Here is a 26,675-nt window from a genome sequence, read left to right as displayed (position 1 = left end):
CGGGCCGTATTCAACGTGGCAAGGCAATTACGGATGGTCAAAGTATTCATTACACAGGAGATTCCGAGCAAAATCTGAAGGTGCTAGTACCCGGCGCGTGACATACGATCAGTTCCGCCTTATCGACTAGATTCTTGCTATGCGTTGGAATATTCTGCGATGTTGCTATCGAAGAGAATGTTCACAATATAAGGGTATAATATACATATATCAGATGCAAATCTTCAATTTCACTGCCTCATTGTTTTGTATGATACAATTGAAACTATTTTCACTGGCTTTCAATTGGAGCTATAATGATACTTTACTTGATATTTTATGTCCCTATATGCATATATTATATGCGTGTGTTTGTAATTCTTCCTCTTAAACGGTTGGACGAATTGGAGATAGATAGATTTACAATCAGAGAACGGCTGGTCCGCCATCAATATACAATCAGTATACAATCCAATTTAAATGATAACAATAGTCATATCGTTATTATGTGAAAAATTAATAAAGAAACAAATTAACCAAAGCATATTTTGCATTCCATGCAACGCGTGTCGCTAAATGTAAATTTAGTGCTAGTGTATCATCTATCTTATTACAGCCCATTTATTGAGGTAGGAAGACACTACAATGCGTGGGATGTAGTTTGGCCGTAGTTTCTGTAGTCAGATTCGCTTGTCTATCGATGCTCCTACGCATTGAATTATGGGCTCTTGTTACGGACATTTGTTTGCAAATTTTACCCGATTTATGTCTCCGGATACAGATATAATGAATTCACCTTCTCTCTTTTCAACTCATATTAAGACCATAACCGAATCTAAATATGTTACATTTAAAAAGTCGTGCTTTAAATAACTTTTGTTACACTAAGTCAGAGCATGAGCTATAGATTAAAGTAATGAACAAAACTAAGGGAAGATATTTTAACTTAAAGGCCTGCGCCAGATATAATATCGCTTGTAATAGTTCTATTACACGGAACGATTAATATTGTGTCTTGCTAACGTTTAATTGCGTTTAGCTCCAAATCTTAATCATGAGACGGTTTCTGAGTATAACAATCACTGAGTTCCTTGTAACGTATAAATTTTACTTGCTGCTAAAAAACCGTTGGCGCTAAATCCTTTTAGGTCTGTCCCTCACATTTCTACATTTGTTTTGTATAGATCTATTTGTTCTAATATGAAAATAGGTGTTTAGCCTTTTATGCCTGACACACGCCATTCACGTGATAAGTCGAAGGCAAGTCGGTATCCTCGCGATAGTCACCTCCAAGCGAGCATTATGCGCACAAACTGAAAGTCTATTGGTACAGCCTTCGAACGTTCGTATGTTCGTTCGTGCTATCATCTGAGATCGTTCTCAGTGATGATAGTCGCACGCTGTAACCACTATGTCAACAATACTCACTCTAAAACGAAGTTAAAACCTCTCTGTAAGTAATATACTAACATACACAAAGGGGGCAAAAGTTCACTACTCATAAAGGCATTTGAAATATCTTCATTACTGTTATAGGCAAGGTCTGACAAGTCATAATAACAGTTTGCCTCGTATGTGAAACGGCACTGTTAGGAACCTAGTCGGTCATAGGCTAGTCGTGACCAGATAAACATCAACGCCTTATGAGTCCTTCGTTTCTAGGGACAATTACTAGACAATGTTTCTATATTTTAAAGGTTAGGTTAGCGTCAAAGATCCGTTTGCTTTAAATTCATAAGTTTTATAACAAGAAAACAGCGCTGCAACGTTTTGGATTTCTAAATATAACACGGCTTACTTTGTAATCAACAAACGTAGTCTAAAAATAAATAATTAAGAACATAAAAAAACACGAATGTAACTATTTATTGATATCCGAATTAGGTATTACTTAGTTATACATTTATACTTTTTATTTTTTAGAAAAAGAAGCTTTATCTATATTTTTTTATATATTCCACCGTTCTTGTTAGATTTAATAATGTAAGCTATAGGATTGCGATATAAACAAATAACGATCGTCTTAGTTACACAAGAAATAATTCTACAAGAAGAGGTGTCCAAACGATATTTGAAAAGCAATTCGAGGTGATCCGATTTACCAAAAACCATGTTTTATATTTATACAACAAGCTTAAAAAGCTTGGAGGAGGCCTTTGCCGACTGGCAAACAGATCTGCAAAAAACCAGCAAGATACAATTATTAGAATATTTTTTCTTTACCTTCTAATACTTAGTTTAATGTAATCTATGTTTAAATGTGTACCAGAAAAATTGATCTGAATAAAAGGCTATATAATTGTTATTATAGCATTTGACGTAAATTTATTGGTCTACCTTAAAGGATGTTCGTCCTTACTGCAATAAATTCACACATTACGATTCCCGTCATTCGAAGACATTCCAGCGTTGGCCGCAATTTCCTAGCTTCATTAGAATTTCGCCACGTTTGGCTTTATCAGTAAATAATTAATTAGCAACACGATGCAACGGTATTTGTTATCAGTGTCGCTACCTTTAGCATCTCGTCTTTTATAGCCAACTTAATTATTATTTATTATTATGAAGCTTAAATAGGTATTAAAATTTAATATAATTATGAAAAAAGTGCGTACGTATAAAGTACATAATATGTCAGAAGTGATTTTTTTTAAATTATTTATTACTAAGGTAAAAGCCCCAATAGATGATCATGTACCAGTATATGATCACTCCATACATTTGTATATCTATATTCAGACATCGTATTCACGCTAATGATAGTATAAAAAATCTGCGTTTATTGCGCAAGACGTTATGCGACAGAATTTCTAATATGTTATACTACTAAACGAATACATCAACCTTTCTCACTCACTCTCAATCGATATCAATCGCTCTCTCCCTTTTCTTGGACAAAAACGCTGCACATCTTCGTGACGTTTCATTCGTAAAAATGTAAACCTCATGCAAGTTCCCTTAAAATCGCGACTTTATATATTTATGTATTATTAAGATTTTTTTATTTTATTTATTTATGATGATGTGAGCTTCTATTATACCAAGTCATTGATCGTTTCGTTTAAGCCTGTTTACTACCACTGCTAGGCGTGAACCTCTCCCCTAAATTTCCAGCACGACGTTTTCTCGCTTCAATGGCTTCCCTTCACCCTAACCAGGTCATCGGTCCACCTAATGGGAGAAGTTTTCGGCCACCGTCCTCGGAATTTTTCCCCATCTATGATGAGTCATACCATCATTTAATTAAAAATCGTTTACCAATGAACAATCAAAATCAATTATGAGATAGGATAATCAGTCAGTAGGTAAACATTTTTATTCTAAAATTAAAATACATGAAATCAGTTAAGTTTAAGTAATTTACCATATACAACAAAGTATGACGTTTCACTTCCTCTAAACGTCAATTTCAATTGCAATAAGCTAAACGCAATTATTCACATATCCCTTAAAATTAAAAACTAATCCTGCCATTGCAAATTTATCTTTTACACACTTTTGTCTTTAAAGTGTAACAAAATAGTCATAGTACTTTAACATTTTCCGTGAATTGAATTCCAGTCGACTCGAAGATAACATTGTTAAGTCTTGTTAGTTAGCAATTAGAATCCTTTGAAACTTGGACGCTAATTGGGCAGAAGATGCAGAGTAATTCCAACAGATATTCTAAAGAGCTCACGAAGCCAAGTATTTACTAATATTCCCTTATAACGTGCAGTTAAATTTAACAGGTTTCTATAGCGGATTTAGACTTTAAAATATTCTTCCGGTATTTCATGTATTTGATATAGGACAAACCAATGCTAGTAAAAGCCGCATTACAAGAATATTATATGTAACAGATAATGCATCAGAGGTTGCTTTACATGTGACTTTAGCTGAGCTAAGCATACATATAACGATTTCCCTGAATGATGTCAATTTAAGATTAAGATTCAAATTAGATGTGTTGAAATGATTTAGTTACTCACTTGCAAGATTTAATCAAACAGTCAAATGGCATATTTTCCAGACGTAATTAATCCCATTATTGCGACATTTATGCGGCAATAGCAGAACTATTTTTAATACTAACATTGTAGGATGAGATCTTAAATATTTAATAAGTTGCCATTACGGGTTAACCCAAAGCGGAAACTTTATTATATGACATACACCAACCTATAGAAAAAGTTACAATAAAAAGTACGACAGGTAACAATAAAAGATAAAAAATATTAAGAAACTAAGAAATTTAACCTATGAATAAAAATTAAATAGATGAAGTATAGACGGTAAATCAAAACTATTTGATCTATCTATTATTATACGTTTAACGAATCGATATAGCAGTTACGGCACAGACTTAGGAATTAGATATATTTGTTCGGCTGTTCTAATACTTGTTTTTTTATATACAAGCCGCACACGAACTTTGTTTTACCTTAATATGATTTTTATAGCTATATGGAAATATTGCTATGCTACCCCATAGAAACTGCTGCTGCTGCCCCTAAAAACCTTCAGATTTCAAGGAATAAATAAAGGAAAAAATAATCTAGCCACCTTCGATTGTTGCACGAAGCAAAATATTTTGCGATTAAGTTTTATTTTAAAACACATGTGCATTTCACTAAATGATCATTACATGATACCAAATGATTTTCAGTACTGTGTAACAATCATGTCCATTTTTACAATATTTAACATTATATTAATAAAAAACCAGTACACACTAAACGTTTATCTCATCGTCTTGACTTAAATAGCATGAGATAATTACAGTAAAAATGTCGGAAGCAATAATCCGGTTACAGTGCAAACGCGAACAAGCGTGCAACGCAGAACATTTAATATAAGATATTTTATCTATGGGTTGTATCGTTACACAATAATAGCGTAATAAGAAACTATGTGTTTGTATTGAAAATGTGTTTTTTTTTATCCACAACTTATCTGTTGAATTCGGCAGTCTCAAGTCCAATAAGGTTTCTTCAACAAAAGAGCGTACCAATTTTTAAAGGCCGGCAACGAACTCGCGAGCCTTCTAGTATTTAGAGTGTCCATGGGCGATATTACTAACCTTACTTAATATCGTGTGAGCCCGTTTTGTATTTCAAAAACAAATAATAATATAGGTATGTCCTTCTCTTTAATATCAAATAAAAATAGCTTTACTGTTTTAAAATTTTGTAAAATTATTATCGTAAATCGGCACGTAAAGGATAACAATATACGATATACCATTTCATAATAATGACGCAAGCATAATCTATTTAACTCCAACATGCCAATGAACTAATAAAACTAGACGAGCAGCATTACATCGTATGCAATTATATCAGAACAAGTTGAAGGCACTTGTTAGATGCGGTTGATAGTGATTGCAAAATTAACAGCTCTAATATTAAACAATGTACACGGGGTTTTTATGTGGTACATTATCTTTAGCTAAGGTATTTCTAAATAACACCTATAACAGTACTTAAAAATTTAGTTACAACGAATGCCGGCAATGCTCACTTTCTAGCCTACTGATATGAACGTCCATGGACTGCGGTAGCTGCCTTTTAGTCTATTACGTTCTAGCTGTTCCGTAGACTCGCTTGTCCCCTATCATAAAAAATCTTCTGTGACCAAAATCCCTTAAAGAGGTTTAATTGAAACAAGTATAAAATTCAAATTTCGTCCTTAGTATAAAATCGATGATTCATAGAATATTCGATAAAACCTAAATATGACAAAATCTGAAGAGTAACATGACAAATATATGCTCCGTCATAAATATTTTATGACGGCCTAAACACAAGGAAACCTCGCAAGGCGTGAAAGTTTTCTATCTAGTCACGTCAGGCTCACCATATATGTAAATAAAAATGACAACATGTTTAATATATATAACAAATGTAGCAAAATCGAATATATTTTACCAAAAATAACTGTGGGCAAGTCATAGAACACAGGTTTTTATTGTTTATCTGTATACACTCTAATATGTAAAAGTACTTATTACTTTGCGATTATACAAATAATGTATGCATACATAATAATTTAAAATTTTGTTATGAACTTATATGTATAGTAATGTGTATAGTAATGTGTATGTCGCCTGTGGATATGGTCGAGATGACTATATTCCAATAGTCTGCCAGTCTTTTCCTGCTATTTATGATAAGATATTTAGCTGCCCTGATTTATATATTTCTAGTCATTAGCCCACCTTCTTTGTGTCCCGTGTTTCATTGTGTTGTCTTTAATGTTTATATCTTGTCTAGGTATCGGGTTACATGACTAGGTCTTTGCCATTTTAGTTTCAATGCTTGTGATAGGGAATCGGTTTATTTAGTATTTTATCTAATGACTCTTAGACTTTGTGTATTTAGTATACTTCTTCCTAATTTCCATTTGTCAAACGCGTATTAAATGTGAATAAGATGCGACGAAATGCGAGTATTTATCAAGCATTTAATAATTACTTACATAAGAAGTAAAAGATTACATATCAATGTTAAGTGACAAAAAGTACTACCGTAATTACATATCTCGATGACGTATGCTAATATGCTCAAACGTCGGAAGTAATCACACACTGTAACCGTACATTTAATGTAACGTGCATATAAATTCGTATTGAGGTAGATCAGGAACTTGTTTCGTAGCTAAAACTTGATTAATCAATGCAACTAACTGGTTTCGATATCATATAAACATATCTATTATAAGCGTGACGTAGTCTCATACATATTTCATGTTTGAAATTATTAATAGAATAATAGTAAAAATGATTCGGTTGTGAATACACAAATATCTAAATAATATGTAACATATTTTTTAAATTTAGAACTTTTGTTTCGACTATGAATGAAGCATTTTGTTAATAATTAATAGTCTTAGATATAAAGCTTTTGATTATATGAATATAAATATGGTACAACATTACGTTGGTGTGGGAAGTTTTACGCCTGTCAAGCCAGATTATACACATAAATAGGCAAAATAGATTTTATAAACGGGCAACATTTTTCAGGTTCGTTGCTCTTTGATTAATTAAATTTAGAATGAATTAAGTGCTGTTTTCTTTACGTTTTATACAATGTGTATTTGTTTTATTTATGATTGTTAAAGACAAGCAGATATCGCACTGTCTGATACATGCTCTTTTCATAATTATGTTTTCCCTCATTAATAAGAATATAAATAGCAGAGCCAGGAATTAAAGGACTAGGAGGGCAATGCACTTGCGAGCTCTCTGGCAGTGTTACAGTTTATGGGAGGCAGTATCACTAAAAATCGAGTGAGCCTCCTACCTGTTTGCCCCCTGTTATTTATTAAAAAGTAAGAGTCGCACAAAGCCTAACATTAGAAGCCTAAGTAGGCTAACATTGGTAATAAAAAATATGCTTAGAAAAATGAAATATCACAGCCTTAATTAACATATGAATAGGACTTGCTTAGGAACCTAATGAGCCTACCTAATAACCTAAAAGATTAAACTCAAGGGATTTATTAGTTTCACTATCCGCTTCCTGCCCTCAATACTGCTCTGTGGTTTGTATATTGATCGATATCATATTCATTTTAATTTCTATTAAAATGACTAAGCATTATCAATATAGCCAGAGATCTTTTAAAAAAAATTATATGTAATTTTAAAATTTGGTACTTACTTAAAAATAAGATTTTTTTTAAATTATCAGGTTTGTACCAATACATGCTTTTGTTTTCTTTCTGTCTTAGTAAGTTTACAAGTTAAATGAATATTAAGATTTCTTCCATTATAATGTATTGATTTTTATTAGGGTTACCTGAAAGAGACCGCTTATTAGTGATAAGGCCGTTGCATATTTTGTTAGGTTAATGGATAATATTATTCAATTTTGTGTAAAAATGGGCAAAAAAAGTTATACTCGATTGTTCATGAGTCATAAGATAGAAAATGTTTTTTTTATTAATCACACATTCAAAAACAATGTTATGGTTTAGTTAATTTAATGAGTCTTTTTAATGGAATCGTTCCTACAACGAAGTTAACAATATATAATGTAGACAATACAGTGCATTGAACCTTACCATCTCGATTTACTATTGCAGGTTGCACGAAGTTCAGATCATGTCAAGATCGCGATTCGAGATAAACATTTTAGGTAAACATATCGTGAGATCTGACTCCATCTCGGGTGACCTTACGTAACGGTATACAAATCGATTTAAATCAAATCGATTCTTTCTTGAAACAAAAGCGATACGCATCCAAACGAAGGTGTCGACTGTCGATCGAATTGTTCTACCGATTATCGACAACATCGGGCATTCAACTCATCAGGACGTGACATCCGGTGGACCACATAGAATCCGAGGATCCCACCTTGATTTCTCTACCACAATTTCTCCGAACATTGTTGTACAGTTCCACTAAATAAAACGCTCATTATACAAGGAGTAACTTTGACTAATACACCGTATAGTGCCCTCATTTAAGCTTCATTAACGAAATTAAACGCTGTGCAAGCAAATTAAAAATCACCAAAATATCAGGTGAAAGCAAAGGAAAAGTCAAAGAAAGCAATCACGCTCTCGGCAGATAACAGTTTTAAAAGTAAAAGTTAATCAGAACACCCAATGGTAACGTACCAATCGAATGAAAATAACGAACAGTGCAAACAGAGATACTATTGTCATAATAATTCCATTACTTCTACGAATTGAGTACAGTCTTTTTAGGTAAAGTTAAACGCAACTTCCTAGTATGATTGATAGCAGCTCAATTTTGGCCGATTTAGTCAAGTATAGTAAGTGCCGGAGCACGTACAAGAAAGTTTTGTTGTGAGTGAACAGCGTCAACAATCAAGATACGGGTCACTAGAGCAGATATAACGATTGCAAGATTTTTATCAAAATTAAACCTCGCAGCGGGAAATGTAGTAATTGCAGCACAATGTAAACTAACTAGAGAGCTGGAGGCACCGTTACGCTTTGCTAACTAACTACATTCTAGTGTTGGCGTTAACACGTTCATCGATTGTTTTCAACATCAATGAAGATGGTTGTAAATTACGAGCGTGCGATGGCAATTATGTATTTCACTTTACGTCTTCAGAATTAAATTGTTTGTAAGAAGTTTGTTACTCGGATTCCTCACTTAAATTTTGTTTTGGTACAAAGAGGACACCGTAAGTAATTTCTGCAAAAACCCGTCATCATTTAGTCGATATCAACTCCGGGGAAATAAATACACATAAACTTTTTCTACAGCTGTGGTACTTTTTGACATTCAACACCTTTTGTTTTCAGTCACCGTGACCACGCACGCTGTAACGCGAAACGTCTGGAAAAATTCAAAATTATGTAAAATTAAAAATACATATACTTACGTTGATGTTAATTTAAATACGAACAAAATGATAAAAAAAGACGGGTCTTACTGAGGAGTGTATTTGAGATACTGTGAAGCAATCAAATCAAGCTACGCGATCCATCATACCAATTTTAAATGTTCATTCTAAATGCACCATAAATTGTACTAATAACTTTTCTTCCGCACGTGAAACGTAACCCCCGGAAGAAAAATGTCGATCGCAAAAGATCAAAGAGCTAGAGTTCAATCAGAGGACATAGTTGGAAAGATTCTCAGAGGGGAGATGAATGGTACCTCGTTCGGACCGACATCTTTCCCATCATTGTGTCGATAATTAATAACCACGTCTGCAGCTTTTGATGGCATCATATATTTCTAACATCATTATAAGCAAAAGTAACATTCCGTAGCAAATTATATTTAGAAATCTTGGTCTAAATATCTATTCATTAAAAAAAATACTTAATACAAAAAAATTACCCTACAGGTACGTTTCACTTATAATTACACACGCGTTCGATTCCCGGTTCATCGTAAATATTTTGCGGTCAGATATTATCAGCCTTATGACGAATCAACTGGATTTCGGGATTTCACTAATACACCGAATATAAATGCGTAGCTTACGGTAAACGGATGTGCGATTCGAATTGTTTATCTAAAATTCTTTTGTTTTTATCTTTATGTATTTAATGTTCAATCTAGCAAATTCGGTTAAAAAGGCACAGAAGATATTCAACAGAATTGAACTGAATCCTTATTTAAGTTCTGTATTAATTTAAATGTTCGTTTCAGACTGTGCCATTACCAGCCGGCTCGACATCTGTGCTGGCGAAACCGACGAAGTACCACTACTATCCTCACAATCAACATATTTATTTGCTGCCTGAATGTGCCATTCAACAGGTAAACTTATTGAAATGCTTCCTGATGTGTACCTACAGATACGTTTGCATTTAGGTGACTTGGGTAAACGAATGTCTCTTTGCTCTACTGCTAATATGGTATATTTTATAAATAACTACTCAATTCTGTTATACTTATTATTAATTCCGAATAATGATAATAAAATATTACAGCACAAACATATGTAAGGAAACACTAAAGAATAGAAAAAAATGGGGATTATTATTTGAATTTAATCCTTGATATCATCTTCATATAATCATAAATTGTAGGTACGTAATATATATTTGCTAGTTTTATATAGAACATCTATGTTTTAATATAAATAATACCCTTAACTAGTGAAGCTGCAGGCAAAATGTCTATTAATTTTTCTTATGTATCTGACGTACCGAGGAAAACTAATATTCAAATACATACGTCAAAAAGTTGTAGTCTCAAAATCTATATATTCATAAATGGACTACATACTTTTCGACCCCTCCATAAAAGTACCATATTATGTTAATACTACCATAGTAGTATACAGAGGACGAAAACAGTACAATGTCTGTTTCAATGAAACTAAACAGTCAGGACTTGCGCGAACTATAGCTCTCGTACCTATGTCAAAATCCACCATGTACGTATATTTAACTTCAAATTGTTTATAGGTGTGTAATGCAGTTTATGTTCGTCTGAATTACACCCAACCACTGTGCGCCTGTCCGGCGAGATACCGGGACCCATGCTCGGCAAGCCTCAACGCCGACGACCTGCATACCACGCGCCTTACCACAGATTCCAAAAAGAAGGTAATTTATCTATGGGTTCATGCAATTTGCCCACACAACCATAGAGGATAAATTGAATTTTATGGTGTTCGTTTTTCAATCTCGATTACAGAAAATATTTTTGAAAATAGAATAGTCTTATAAAATATGTATATAATTCAAAGTATTTTCTTATTTTATTTTAAATGAATTGTTTTTGCAATTTTCCCTCACAATTCAAGACGATAAATTAGAGTTCCCTTTTCAAACTTAGAGGGATATTATATTTTTAAAAATAGAATCTGAAACATGTTAATATCGTTTACTCCTTGAGTTAAAACGATTTTAATGCAGCCAAAGCAATCTTGAAATTAAAACACATAAACACAGGATATAACCCAATTTTCATAATATTCCTTTTAGATGACTCACCTAGCAGATCACAAGTATTTGCTATAACCTAACGGTTACCTTCAGAAACATCGCTTAACATTGTATAAAGTTGACTAACAGTTATAAATGCAGCAGGCATTTGTTGCAACAATTTTTCAACGTGAAATTGATGTTGTGGGATCATGACATCAATTTCACTATGTTATTATTGGTAAACTGTTTTCTTTCTTACGAGATAGCGGTAGGCCTATCCAGGGCTGACTCAAAGATTAACCTAGTTTCAAGAAGTATATCTTTTTCTATAGAATAAGAATATCTATTATAATAACGTACGATGCATAAGTAAAAGACAATTTACAATAAATGACTTAAGATTTCTGTTTTTCTAGAAACCATCAGTTTTCTTTATAGGAGTGTATTCAGCTGTCTGCGCCGGGAATCGAATCTAGAACATTTTAGTATGACGCTCCACAACCGATTGACGTTACTGTGTTTGTTAAATCCTTATCTAAACACCTAGTATTTCAAACGAATATGAGTCAAATGTGGCTTGCCACGCCCAATTGGTTCTTGAAATAAACAGGACTCAGTCGAAGTTTAAAATACAATAAAAATGTTTTAAACAAGAACAAGATAATAATATGATTAACATAACCAAAGTCTAACAAGAACAAACAGTTTGCAAATACAAGTTAGGACATAATAACTAAATACACGCAATTCACGATAATGCTATTATAGTTTCTCAGGTTAACAATATATTCTTGCAGTACGCGAAGAAAGCAGTAACATTGGTAAAGACATGTGAAGCTGTTTCCGAGATGAGAGAGTGCCGTGCCCCCCGGGATTGGTCATTACTTGCCTTGCAAAACATAAGGACTGGAAAATCGCACTATTTAGTCATATGCCGGTGTCCAGATACTCACATACTTGGTAAGGCAATATTATTATTAACGACTTAGCTATGTGATCGCTTAGTTAGCGCTAAGCGGAAATCGCGAAGAAGGCTGTACGAATTCGAGTATTTTTTTATTGCTAGGATATTTTTGTGAATATATCGAAATAAATAAAAATGAAACGCTTAATACATTTCTAAGCGTTAATAGCGCTTAATACATGGCTGGACGAAGTCGAGTTTTCTTTTTAATTTAATCCTTGAACTCTAGTGGGTTTCATGGTTAGACAATTATTTAAAAAAATCAGTGGCACTACAACCTCTTTATGTCCTGGCCTCAGATTTCTGAATTTGTTTCATGGTCAATATTTAAATCTAATAGGCAAGTAGGTGATCAGCCTCCAGTGCCTGACACACGTCGTCGACTTTTTGGCTGTAACGCATGTCGGTTTCCTCACGATGTTTTCCTTCACCGTTCGAGCAAATGTTAAATATAATATTATAGACGCACATAGAAAGAAAGTCCACTGGTGCACAGCTGGGGATCGAACCTACCACCTCAGGTATGAGAGTCGCACGCTGGAGCCACTGGCCAACACATGCTCAGACAATTATTCAAAAAGTTTTTATTCCGTAAAAGCGGACAGTTTCTATTGAGGAGCATAGCACATTGTTCCATATGTTGTTATGTAGCTACTAAAAGGATAAGTAAAAAAATCATATTAGGGTAAAACGATACTAACGTCACAATATAATACTCTAATGATAAAACATTGATTAAATTTTGTCCAGTAGTTTCGAAAATATTTGTAACAAATCTTTTCTCTCCATAATATAAGTGCGCTTGCAAACATGCCTATCACGACTTATCTAAATACTAGAACTAATTCAATACGTATAATTCCATCGTAGCCACGAGTTAATGGAGATGTGTTTTTTAATGTGTAGTACTTATACTTGTTTCAAATAAGATTATTATTATTACCTTCAAAGTCTGACTGAAATAAGAAATATATAAGGAACGTTATTCCAAAGCATTAACCGTATATTAAATCCTTGACAAACGTTTAACAAGGAAATGACGCAGTTATGTTAATAAGTTAACAGTTATTCTATCCAGGTTAAGATTGTAACAGGATGGTAGCTTATAAGCTTATCAAATGAATTTCATTATCGATTACATTCAATTACGCCAGTTGTACTGAAACCTGTATTTACTTGAATCAATTATTCACTACCTACAAATTTGTCCTTTGAATTAATGAATGGACGTATAATATCTGTAAGTCATTATCAAGAGCAATATAAGTCCGCTCAGTTCTTGAATTAATATAAGTTACACATTATTTTTATTGTACGACAAAAGGTTAAATATTTTTTGCTTTATAAACTGTTTTAACAAGTAAATAAAAAGTTTATTCAGTTCTTATCCGGTATAGAGTAATACTGCCACTTATTAACACTCACACTGTCATGAGGCTCGCAAGTGCGTTGTGGCCTTTAAGTATTGGTACCCTATATTCTTGAAGTACAGTAAGTCAAAATGATTAGGAAATACTTCAGTGGGTAGCTGGTTCTATAGTGGTGGTGCGAGACAAAAACAGCCTTAAAACACTTAGTTGTGGAACGACAGACGGGTGCTACGGGTGGAATTACGTATATTGCCTAAATGTCCAATGGTGAAACTCAAAAATCGCATAAAGTTAATATCATCAAGCCTATCATATATAAATCAAAGTTAATAGCCCAGCTTACTAATAAAGGGATTTTTCTCAATCTATTCGATTGATTTTTTTATGGTAATTTATTATTAAAGGATATATATAATTCAGCGCAGTCACGACTAAGCCCTTGTTGCCGACTTTTGGTTCAGCGCCCTTACTATGTAACTTCCAACAGCGAAAGTGATTCCGTTTTATTTGAAAATTCGACGTAGTTCTAACATACGTAGCCCTGAAGTCTCAACCTTAAAATCGCGTACAAATCTTATTGGAATCGGTATCTCTATTGGAAGTTACAGAGGATTCTACGGAAATAACACAGATAACACTTCCACGATTGAATTAACTTTTGTCATCAGTAACTGTAGATAAAAATCTAACTTTATATTCCAGAAGGACCTATGTCACATGACCAGCCAACCTACGCTTCTGTTCCTGGAATCAGAGTTTATGGAATGATGTGTGTGCGGCCTAACACCATCTACCATTCAGGTATATAATAAAAAACCTTAATTTCTTTATGAATATTAATTATTATATATAGATAAACTATAAGACTAAACCGTGTAGTAAAGTACATATTCACTATCACTCCGTATCGATTTCCTGGTAATACCGGCTCTATTTAACTATGTCTTAACATTTACAGGCTTCACAAATAGATTCCCAAGCGGAGTATCAAGTACTCCAAGCACATACAAAGTGGACTATTCTCAACCGCACTCCTACGATAAACCTGTTTACAATCGTTTCCAAACTCATAGTTATCTCGACTCAAATTACTACAACAGGCGAACTCGTTCGTCGCGTATGAGACGAGAAACAGAATACCCCCCTTTCCCATGGTACAAAGTTATAGAACTAGCTCGATCATTACATTGGATCAATTAAGAGAAACTATTGTTTAGAAAAGGTATGTTGGGTTCAAAGTAGGCCTTGTATTGTGTAAGTGAATTCCGCCTCATTGAATTCAACGACAACTATAGTTAAATAGCAGTTCTATCTCAAGAGGGTGACTGATGTGAATATAATCGACTCTATTCAGTTCGAACTAAAATTCAAATTTAGATATTATATACCCCTTGATTATACTATATCTTCGCTGAGACGAATTGAATGGCTGACGACTTTGAGTGTAATGTTAATAATTATTATCAGTAAAGGCTTTGTGTTGAAAGCCTTTATTGTAATTGCGCTGAAAATAAGCAAGAATTTAGATTGGTCATTTCAATAATTATTTATCTGTATTTTGAAAAAGGTACACTCAAATAAGTCTGTGGTCACTTTCATGAGATGGATGTTTAATATCAAAACGCTTTAGCTTTCATGTACCAGTATATAATAGAAATAAGTTAATTACCTTGAGTCTGTGAAATACTCGTTCATTCTGCATTTAATAGTTATTATAAAAGTAATACTCTAATGTAAATGGAGTTGAAACACGCATTTTTTACGTATTGCTAGTAAAAACATTCTTGAATTAATAAATTTAATTAAAACGCTTTGGCGCCATTTTGTCGATCATTGCTATTGAAGAAAATTGAGACATTTTATATTTCAATTTATTTATTCAAATTTCGAAGGCGCTTATTTGGAAATTTGAATTCCGAATGTCAGCTTAAAACGTTCAATATACTACTGCAAATATTTGTATCAACGTTCTTAGTATTGCAATGTTTTATTAAAATAATTATGGCTGGCGTATTTTATACTTTGTCATTGGTAGAGCATATCAATATCGTATATTAAACAAAATTCTGTCAATTTAAAATGTGTGTTTAACCTCCATATAAGTATTTGCCAGAATGTTAAAAATACTGCGCAAATAGATTAAGTTAGTATCATGATTGCCAAGCAGACAACTGATTATTTTAAGATATTAAAATGTACACAAGACAATGTGATAAGTGTTCAGTGCATTTCTATGTAATTCGATGCATTTATATAAAATTAAGATAGATGTAATATTTATTTATTTATTTACACTTTGTTGCATTACATAAAAGGAAAATATTAAACATAATTTAATGACAAGCAACTGGCGGCCTTATCGCTTTAGAGCGATTTCTTCCAGACAACCACTGTTAGTAAAGGAAAAAAAAACCACTATGAGTATATTAGATAAGGTAGGCAAGAAGTGCAAAAATAAAAAGGGAAAAAAAAAACAAAACAAAACATACTTAACAGAAACAAAAAGAAATAAAAATAAACTAAACCGATACAAGTTACATAAAACAAAACAAAAAGTAAACAGTGCACATGAATCAGGACAATCTAAGATGAAGAAGATCGGTCTCACGTCAGTAAGTAGTTAGAGGCATGACATGATTATTTATACTAATCGTATTATACTGTAAATAGTAGAGATAATTGCAATATTTGTAATTACAGACAAATAAATTTGTAACAAAATACTATGTTTTTAATTACCTTTTTGGGTCTAAGGAATCGTTTCTTCACGATAATTTCCTTCCCGTACGAGCTAGTGTTAAATGGGCACACAGAAATTCCTATACGCGTTGGAAACCATTCGTTCTATTTTTTATGGTTATCAGGTAAAAAATACACTATAACTAGTTCATGTGTTAATAAAAATTTATTTCGTTTAAAATTATATATTAACCTACCTAATACTTTCTGGTCAACAACGATGTCACAGGAATACATTGCCGCCATTAGTCTCTGAGGCTGCAATTGGAACGCACGTCGACATCCCTCCTTGACAGCTGACATAATTTGACCTGTACAAGAAAAATGAACTATCACATACCTACTTGAATATTAAAAATTACGAATCAATCATTTAAAGTCCCTTGGCAGCTTTAAAATGTACACAATAAACTGAAAAGTAGATAGCCTGTTTTCTAAGACGTCGCACAGGAGGGTTAGAATGAATATTTAAAAAACGAATACGTCTGTGTCGACGAGTTGACCAATCACAGTCAAGCGACAGATCAGATGAAGTATTTCATTATTATTTTTAAATTTAAACTTTTTTGTCTCCTTAAAAACTGCCAGAATCCATCGTATACCATAGACAATTTGAAGTAGTAAAAAAATCTAATATTTTGAATTATAGTTTTAATTTAATTATTATGATTTAAGTGTAACTTACCCGATAAGGGTCCAAACGAATGTGTCTCATCATTTTCGCTTCTATCCAAAGTCCATTCTTCAACACAGAAAGCGACACCCATCATAGGTTCCTCACACAAAGGTCCAGCCAATGTTGCCAGTTGGAAGCCATTAACAAAACTGCCTTCATATTCAAACCGTGAATCTTCTTTCAGAATTTTCTCATGATGTAAATATTTAGTACTGTAATCCACAGTTTGATTGAGAAGCAAATTTGGTCCGCAATTTCTAGGCCCAACAGACCAGATTTGCTTAACGATGTCTTGCCACTCCGATCCGAGATTTTTACAGATATTGTCTAGTTCCGTTATAAATGCTTCTATCATCTTCAACATTCTATCAGATAGATTAGACTTTCCATTGATTTGTAGATCTGTGAATTTTGTTTCTATATTTTCGTTGGATATTCCTTGTAAATACTTTATGTGCTGAGAGATAGCTTTTAGTAAGTCTGATGAACGGTCCAATAATTCTGTTATTTCGTTGGGTAAAGGTCTCGCTCTGATTTTAATTCTACTCTGCTTGTTATTTGTGTAGATGGTTACAACCGGATCTTGCTCGGTATCATTTTCTTTGTCTACGTTCTGAGAATCGATTTCTTCATTTGCCATATCCATTTTTGGCGGTTCAACTATTGTTTCCTTGAATGGCACTATGGGCTCCGATACAGTTAATGGGATTTTTGCATATAGATTCCTGCAAAAGATATTTATGTGAATTTTTGAGAAATTTGAATGTTAAAAATTTGTGGAAATATATTATTTTAATTTTATAATTGTGTAACTGAGATATGGCAACACATTTCTTCTCAGAAATTTGTAATGTAATGCTCTATAATGAATAGAAGCAACTGAGCTACAACCATGATACTGAACCTATTTTGATAATAATTTTAATTTCAGATTGTTTAGTTTCATAAGTAGCTCCGATAGATGGCGTTATACTTAGTAATTAATGTTTAAATAGATCATCCTCTTACTTTAGGTCTTCAAGACATCTTTGCAAGTGAACTTCACCAGCTGTGACAAGCACATGTTCACCTGTCTCTTGAAGCAGAACTTGGACACAGGAGTCCGACTGGTTTAGTAGCCGCAGACCTGAAATATGTTACTCAGTCAGAGGGACAATATTGCAACCATATAATATATTTGCGAATTGACAAGAAATTATCTAAGCATAAAAAAAATATTTAATTACCCGACTAAAATATAATAAATTTAAGTAATGAATGTTTTATTGCTTTGTATATAATACTTATTTAAAATATAATAATAATACTGAATTTGATTAAGTTTATAGGCGATTTGGAGTATCTATTATTTTATATTTATACAAAAGTTTACCTTTGACCAATTGGGGAAGCTGTGAAGGGTAAGTAGGTTCAACAGCTACTCTAAGTATTGGCACAGCCGCGTACTGAATTTCACTGAAGGGCGGACAAGCCAGACTACTACTCAAGATAGCAGTTTTTAGTATGTGATCTTCTAACCCTCCAATACCTAAAAATTAATATGAATACATAATCTAGAAATACAAATTTTCATTACCAAGGCAAATGTTGAAATATATTTTTAAAAACGCCCTCTTACCAATTATATTACCGCTGACTGCCTCATCAATTTCTTCTAGTTCTCTTCCCATAAGAATATACAGCGATTTTATCCTGAAAACAATGATAGTACATTGGTTTATGCAGAAATAACTAAATTAATGAATTTATAATTGTACTATGTACATGATGCAAAATTTAAAAAAAATCTAATAATTTTAATTGTCTTAAAAATTAACTGCATTGACTTGCGTGTGTAACATTTGAATATCAAAACCCTAAATAGTAGGATCAGTAGTTTAAATGAAGTCAAGAAACATATTAAGTAATTTTTGATAGAACATTGACCCACTGACATCTTCATCTGAGAAGAAATTTTTTAGTGTCAACAAAGCGAGGATAGAACAAATTAAAAAAGAACTTACTCAGCACAAGTAATGTGTTCATCACTTTGCAAATCCTTTAATTTCTTATTAGAATCTACTTTAAAGTCTGTTGTACTAAGTATTTTGGATGGATCATGTTTAGGTCCAAGTACATATACTTTATCACCCTTTCTTACTTTACCACTGAATATTCTAGCAAAAGCTATAAATGCTGTCTCACTTTGCTCTTCCTTTTCTTCTTTTTCCTTCTCATCTTCGGTACACTTTTCTTCTGGAGGATCTGTCTCCTTAGACATAGGAATTGCTTCATTATTAGCACTATTCTTTAGTTCTTCACGCATTTGTCTCGCTTTTTCTCTACGTAATGCCATTTCTTCAGATGTTAAAGGCTTTGGCTTATTTTCCGGTAAAGAACTACGTTCAACACTAAACATTTTGGATACAAAAATAATTAATGGTCTATTATTACTACTATCACAGGCTAAAAAGTCCTCTTTTAATTTTTTTGTTTCATCTAGATAAGAATCAAAGTCACGTATTCGTGAACACATGAGTTTTTCAACTTTCTCTGGTATAATTTCTTTTGGTGAGGGCAATTTTGAACAGACCATATTAAGAACTGTTTGCGACAGAGGGAGCCACTGCATCATAAGAGATTGAAGTTGAACTCGGGCGTCAGTGTGTCTTAGATCTCTAGTAGTCAATTTTATACCAAGTTTCTCACAAATTCCTGGTACTTTTTCCTTATCATTTCTCAATATAACAGTTTCATAAATATTCCACAAATTATCAAAAACAAGTTGTACAAAAAGAGGTTTTTTTGCCTTTTCTTGAGCACCTTTCATAAATCGTTTTGTCTTTGTATTTAAATAAAAGTCACCCCAAAGAACTTTCTTTAATAACTCTTCCTTAACACCTGAAAAACATTGTTTTTAAAATGAATTATTAAAGTAGTACAGTATAGACTAGCAAAATTGTAAATAATTTATTTTTTAGTTCATACCATAGATGCGGGAAGTAAATACAAGTAAAGACCTTCTGACTCCATTATAATTGGTAAATAATTATGTAATCCCAATTATATCTCTTACTCAAATTTAATACATATTAATTCTAAGCTTCATATTTAAAATGTACAAACCCAATTTATCTGAAAATAGCTTTGCAAATGTATGTGTTGTAAAGCCCCATCCATCAATTGCACTTGCAAATACAACATTGCCTTGGTCAGGTGAAAAATATAAATTTGAGTCATCGGCTTCCTCTAATGCAGATGTCCAGTCATAAAAGTTTTGTTCTTTAGAAGGTGGATTAACTTGCTAAAAATTAAATGATAAGTAACTACAAATTAATTCTTAAGTATGTGTAGCAAATATTGTTACTGACTAAAATTGGTTTATATTTTACAACAGATAATAGGGTGCACTATATTGATAAGAAATCCCATACAATGTGATTAGTCATAAAAACAGGAGAGTTGGTGCTCCACCTTTTAAGATTTTTAAATATTTCTTTTAAAAGGCAATATTATTTAAATAATTCAATCAATATCATACCTGCTTATCTATAGTATGTTCTTCATTTTCCAATACTTCAGATGCAAATAGCTCGCCCGTGACTGCATTTACTTGTTCCAAAACTTGTGTTATGTGTACATAGGCATCAAGTGCCGTCATTCTCAATTCCACTATAAGCCTATCAATTTTGTTAAGCACAAGAACAGGCTTTATATGTTCAGAATAAGCTTGTTTCAATACTAGCCTTGTTTGAGGACAAACACCTTCAACAACATCCACCTGAAATTTACACAACAAATTAAAAACATTGTAGAATTTATTTGAAAGTGGTTCAATTTCATTTTAACTTATTTAAAAACTAGATTGGACTACGAGTTAAAGTTAAGTTGAACTTGAAACAGTTCTTAAGATAAGCACATTAAAGCAAACAAATAAACTCTTTTACTTTAGATCATACCATTTGTATAGCACAAAAAATATATGAAATATAACTAGGATTGTGAACTGTCAACACCCAAATTCAACAAGACTGTAAAACTTGGAAATTTGAAAAAGCGAGAAATGGAGTTGAGCATCCTCAAATTTTATAAATTTAATTAGATATGTATGTACCCTGTTCTTTAAAAAAACAATAGTTATCTCTCATTCTATTTTATAATTACTGTTATTTTGTGTATTTCTGTATGTTTGTCTTTGTCTATATGGGACAAAAAAATAAGATCAATGACAAAAACAATTATGAGGTATCTACTTATTGACAAGAGGTGATAAAAAGGCAACTGTGGACAGGCCCCTAAAAAAAGAGGTAGATAGAGACCACTACATCAATTAGGAGACGAGGTGAAGTTATATATATTTTCCACTGAATTAAAAATGCAATAGGTGATGGTTACTTACTACAACTATTGCGCCATCACATAATCGGACTGCTGTGGATACCTCACTTGAAAAATCAATGTGTCCTGGTGAATCGATTAAATTTACAAGATATTCATTGCTATCCAACGCATGGTAAAGAGCAATACTGCTGCTCTTCATAGTGATACCCCGTTCTTGTTCATCAGGCCTACTATCCATATAACGAAGTTTACCGGACATTCTTTGAGATATAATACCATTGCTTGATATTAACGAATCAGCTAGTGTTGTTTTCCCATGGTCCACGTGTGCTACAATACATATATTCCGAATATTTGAAGGTTTGTTTTGAAGCTCAAACAACTTCTTTGAATCAACAAGCCGCATGTTGAGATAAGTTCGTAAAAATTCACGTGCGAGACTTCAAATTAATTAAGCAATATTCTAAGATTAATTTAACACTCAAAATACTTTAACTGGTACAAAAATCGTCTAAATAAAAATTACACAACGTGAGCGAAACATTTATTTTGATATATTTGACTTGTAAGTGTGTAGAATGTTGATTTGTCAAGTCTCGAAATTCAAAGTTTCTAACAGAAGTTAGTTGTCATTGTCATTTGTCAATTATCCCTACGTTTAGAAATGAGTCGCAAGGGCGAATGAAGTATTATATATCTGTGAAATATTACGACAGATGGCGGGACTCAAAGTCGCCGTATCTTCAATTGTAATAAAACTAGCATATTATAAAAAAGCTACAAATTTTGGCCTAAAGGTCTAGTACCAGGCCATAAACTCCAAAAAAAAAATTTTGAGTGATTTGATAAAGTATTTTTATATTAATTTACACCCCGAACTTGATTCCTTTTTACCTAAAACTGAAATAAATAGGATACTTAATGGGAAAAACTGGATTATTGAATTGAATGGGTGATTTCAATGAAATCTAAGGTCATTATCCATTTTGTCCGTAGAGTAAGTTACTAATTAATACCTTGAAAATACCCGCATCGGATTAAGGACCCATTCTCATTATTCATTTAGTAGGAAACTTCGTTGGATACGCTATAATTTATTTACTTAGGTGCACTTACTACAGAGTTTACTTTCAGTGGTTTAGCGCTTGAAGTTAGTACATTAGTTCTTGGCAAATTTAAATAATGATAAGTTTGTAGCAATATGATCACTATTTTAAGGTAATTATATAAAAAAATGTATGAAGAGTAAATTATTGACAAATTTTAAGAATTAAAAGAAATAGGTATAATAGGTACCAACTGCAATCTTAATAAAACTAAGTCGGGTCGGTTCGAAAACTGGAATAACGTTACAGGGGCTGGACCGATTTTCATGCTTACCTATTGGATTTGACCGTCCCCAATAGCAGACTAATATACTAACCAATATAATATTTAAACTGTTGCAAAATTTAAGAAACTAAACCAATTTATGTTATTTAACATTAAACGCGTCAATTTACGGTAATCTCTCCCCTCAAATTAAAAATATGTATTTACATGAAGGTTTCTAACCGTTCGCAATATTCGGTTAGTGGCAATAACATTAAAAAATTTAGAATTTCAGTAATTAAAAAGGATTGATATTGGTTGTCAAATATTGTAAAGAATTTTTTTTGGCGTAAATTAAGAAACCTTCTTAAATATATAACATTTTCTGTGTTATTTGTCTTAATAATGTGGTGAACTCAATATTTATTGTACTACTTTCATAAAATCATAAATTAAGTTAAGCTAATCCGTAACTTGACATCCGTTTACCGTTGAGGCTATACGAAATTTGCCGGGTCAGCTAGGATTACTGTTTTATTAAACGATTGATTAAGTTTAATTACTTCAAATGAAGTGAATTTTCAAACCTTCTTCACGAAAGAACCTATGGTTTCCAATTTAATTGGTATTTTTATTGCCTAACAACAGTTACCTACTGTATACAAAATTAACACAAATTCAGACGGTAAATTAAAAAATATTTTTGAAAACATGACGTGTCAGATACATAAGGGTGACCACATATTTTCCTATAAATTAAATGACGCACGAATGTATCTAACCGATGCCCTATGCATACGAAGTTTCTTCAATCAGCAGCAGGGGCGGATCTTCTAAAGGGCTTTTTGGGCTGCAGCCCAGGGCCTCGTGGATAAAGGCTGAAAACTGAAAACAACGGGCGATATTTTGAATTAAACAAATCTGTAATTTTACACGGGGAATTCCCGTCGCTTGTTTTCGGTCGTTTCTCACGGAAAAAATACACACATAAAAATATATTCCGTGAAATTAAAACAAATATTACGTCCCCGTAAGAGCCCAGAGCCCCACAAATTCACGATCCACTCATGCCTACTAGAGTGATAACTTGCATCTTTAAGCAGCGAGCTTCTCATAAGAACAGCTTGTATGTAAATAGGGTACTTAACCTACTGAAATTTTCAGACACAGCTATTCGTTTTAATTCTAGATCAAGTTCACAGTAAAGGTGACTATAACCTTGTCACGGTCGTGAAGCTCAATCTCTTATTTGACAAAATATTCTCTCAAACAATTTTGGCTCAGTGGTTTCAACATTCGACTCTCAACCCTTGGGTCATAGAGTTGAATCTTGGCTCCTATTCTTCCATTTGTACATTTCCCCCCGCTCATATGGTGAGGAAATGAAACGCTCTACGCCGTGTGTTCAGGTTCTGAAGGCTGATCACCTACATGTCTGTTAAGAAAAATAAATCACGACACACAGAAAATTTACTGCCTGACCTGAAAAGTCTTAGAGCTCCTTATATCACTAGTATATACCCCTATAAAGTAAAGAAACACCAAATAACAGAAGGTTTTCGATAGATTAAATAAATACACTATACTTTAAAAAATTTGACATGTTTGATATATAATAAAAAAAATCGCGTGATTTAATTATCAATAGATAACTCGAGTTAACCAATATTTGTAAAGAATATTCGTATCCTTATACGATCCATATTTTTTACACTTTCTACTCAGATGTCAAGTGGTTGCCTGGAAGAGATCGCTCGAAAGCGATAAGGCCGCCAGTTGCTCTCCTTTTCATTTAACTATGTTCAAATTTTATATAGTAACGTTACAATACAAGTTTTAATAAATAATAAATAAATGTCACCGTCAATTTGTATACGTAATTATAAACCTCTTCGTGGTTTATTAGATATATCTTTTAGCTTTATCATCATCATTAGGCATGTATTTATTGTAAGTAAAATATAATTACATTCGTGTAAAACCCCGCATTAAAGAATTCAAGCCATAATATATTCCTTTGTTACGAAGAAAGAAAGGCGCCTTATTAGTAAGCGGCGTTCAATGATGCTGTTTCAGTTTAAAGTTTTCTCGGTATTCAGGCTAAGTTTTCTTTTTATTCGATGTACAACAGTATCGAGCCCGTAGCCTCTACGATGCATCATTACGAAGTTTTGCGCCACTCTTTTCTTGCTGCATGAATATTCATTGGAACGTCGTTAATGTCGGCTACTTGAGTTTGGGTTCCCCGAGTCCCTCTTAACTGTACTCAACTGAAAAAGAGTAATTTTTCAAGGCCTTACGTAACCTTGACTCAAACTTCATTAACTATGCTAAATGTTGTAATTAAAAAATGCAATCTCGGCTCAATCGCAGCCTTTTGGGGCGTTGTTGGGGCGTATCGCTGTTTTTAACAATATGGCAATAAATCTTGTTGAACAAACTTTTACATCGCAGCGATAAAACTACATTATCAAGAACTAGAAGGCGGTAAATAAACAAGTGGAAGGGGAAGCAATTTTTCCACGGAATACCATTATTCTTACCACGTCTGGCGCACAATTAGTTCGGGCGTTGAGTTCTTTGTATGGTGAGTTTCAATTATAAGCAACGATTAGAACACACTTTCAGGCTATTTGCTCTTTTTTGATTGTAATTTAATTATGTATATAAATATTATATAGTCTTACTAGCGGACCCGATAGGTTTTTTTTTTGTACACGTCTTTAATACAATTACTACAATAATTCGTAGAGTCTGGGAATTATTGTGTTGTCAGGCAACATTAACTACTTACATATTTTGGGTTGGGATTCCTAATTCCAGCCATATGTGAAATAGACACAGAATTGTGTCTGTCTCACAACGAGACAGTTACAGCTTTTCAGAACATTCCCATATTTTAGCGCAATCTATCCTTATCACCATAAAATAACTCACATTTAAAAACTTCATCACTTTATAATTGGTGACATTTAAATGAATTAACTGTAAAACTTACGAATTGTTCACCGAATGTTCGCTTTAATACTTCAGTCCACACAAACCTTTATCTCACCACTATTGCCGCGGTTTCCTTGATATCGCTTAATGCAGAAGGCGTGTCTAATTTAACATCAAGTGTTTACTAAAAGCTTTTACCTTTTCAATACTATTGAGGATTGAATAAACTGTAACCCAGTAAATCGTGTGATTAGTAATTCCCTTTAGTTGGATATACGAATGGGACGAAACAGGTTTATTTTAATTAATACGACAGTAAATGTACGGAGCGTATCATTAACAAAATACGTGATATTTAGCCATATTATGTTTCTGAGTGATTTTCGTAATTAATTTTGGTGCGGTTAAATGCGTATTCGGTTTTTAAATTGTATTAAAAATTTATGCGATCGCATTAATGAATTTGGAATGTATTAAAAGGGCGTTTACATTTACAGTTCAAAGCAACGTGGCAATAATGATTCATTACATTTTTGGTTAGCTTTTATAATCACGACAGTAATAGAACAACCGCAGACAGAGATTTTAGTTTTATCGGGTTTGGTACCTATTGACTTTTATTTGCATTTAAGTTGATTCACAATTATAAGAATATATTACATGCGATCCAAAAAGATTTTAGTAACAAATACCTCTTCCATAATCTGGTAGTTCAGTTGAAATTATACTTGTATAGGGGATTTATTTAGTTAGAGAAATTTGTAATGTCAGTTTCTGACAGTCTAACCGTGTTAATTTTTCATAGATTTTGTATCTTTTTACTATTTTAATGATGTTCATTTTGTTTCAAACTTTCGCACTGAACAGTCCTTACATTAACCATACTATTTATTCACAACTACACGCAATACTCGAGCGAGTTTGCTTATCTTGCCGAAGCCGCGTACAAATTATTTAAAGAAGTCTATTAGGTATGAGGGCATGGAATTATTTTATCAATTACCAACTAAAATTCGCA

General features: G+C 32.9%; 2 protein-coding genes across 2 annotated transcripts in view; one reads left to right on the top strand and one right to left on the bottom strand.

Moving 5' to 3' along the window:
* Positions 1–15,716, top strand: part of LOC111000631 (zonadhesin) — a 44,768-nt gene extending 29,052 nt beyond the window's left edge. Inside the window, exons 2-6 of the mRNA XM_022270151.2 lie at positions 10,109–10,219; positions 10,873–11,013; positions 12,135–12,297; positions 14,374–14,472; positions 14,630–15,716. Coding sequence (XP_022125843.2) covers positions 10,109–10,219; positions 10,873–11,013; positions 12,135–12,297; positions 14,374–14,472; positions 14,630–14,871 — 756 coding nt within the window. The 3' untranslated portion in view covers positions 14,872–15,716. The remainder of the gene's footprint in view (positions 1–10,108; positions 10,220–10,872; positions 11,014–12,134; positions 12,298–14,373; positions 14,473–14,629) is intronic.
* The window catches only part of LOC111000630 (elongation factor-like GTPase 1), an 87,439-nt gene extending 65,476 nt beyond the window's left edge, over positions 1–21,963 (bottom strand). Inside the window, exons 1-9 of the mRNA XM_022270149.2 lie at positions 21,465–21,963; positions 20,607–20,846; positions 20,192–20,369; positions 19,090–19,966; positions 18,705–18,778; positions 18,459–18,614; positions 18,095–18,212; positions 17,096–17,811; positions 16,608–16,721 (exon numbers count right to left, since the gene is read on the bottom strand). Of these exons, the coding sequence (XP_022125841.2) occupies positions 16,608–16,721; positions 17,096–17,811; positions 18,095–18,212; positions 18,459–18,614; positions 18,705–18,778; positions 19,090–19,966; positions 20,192–20,369; positions 20,607–20,846; positions 21,465–21,812 (2,821 nt within the window). The 5' untranslated portion in view covers positions 21,813–21,963. The remainder of the gene's footprint in view (positions 1–16,607; positions 16,722–17,095; positions 17,812–18,094; positions 18,213–18,458; positions 18,615–18,704; positions 18,779–19,089; positions 19,967–20,191; positions 20,370–20,606; positions 20,847–21,464) is intronic.
* Between the last annotated feature and the right edge of the window lie 4,712 nt (positions 21,964–26,675).

This window comes from Pieris rapae, chromosome 5, assembly GCF_905147795.1.
Source record: "Pieris rapae chromosome 5, ilPieRapa1.1, whole genome shotgun sequence".
Classification (NCBI taxonomy): domain Eukaryota; kingdom Metazoa; phylum Arthropoda; class Insecta; order Lepidoptera; family Pieridae; genus Pieris; species Pieris rapae.
This window is presented reverse-complemented; position numbering and strand designations above follow the sequence as displayed.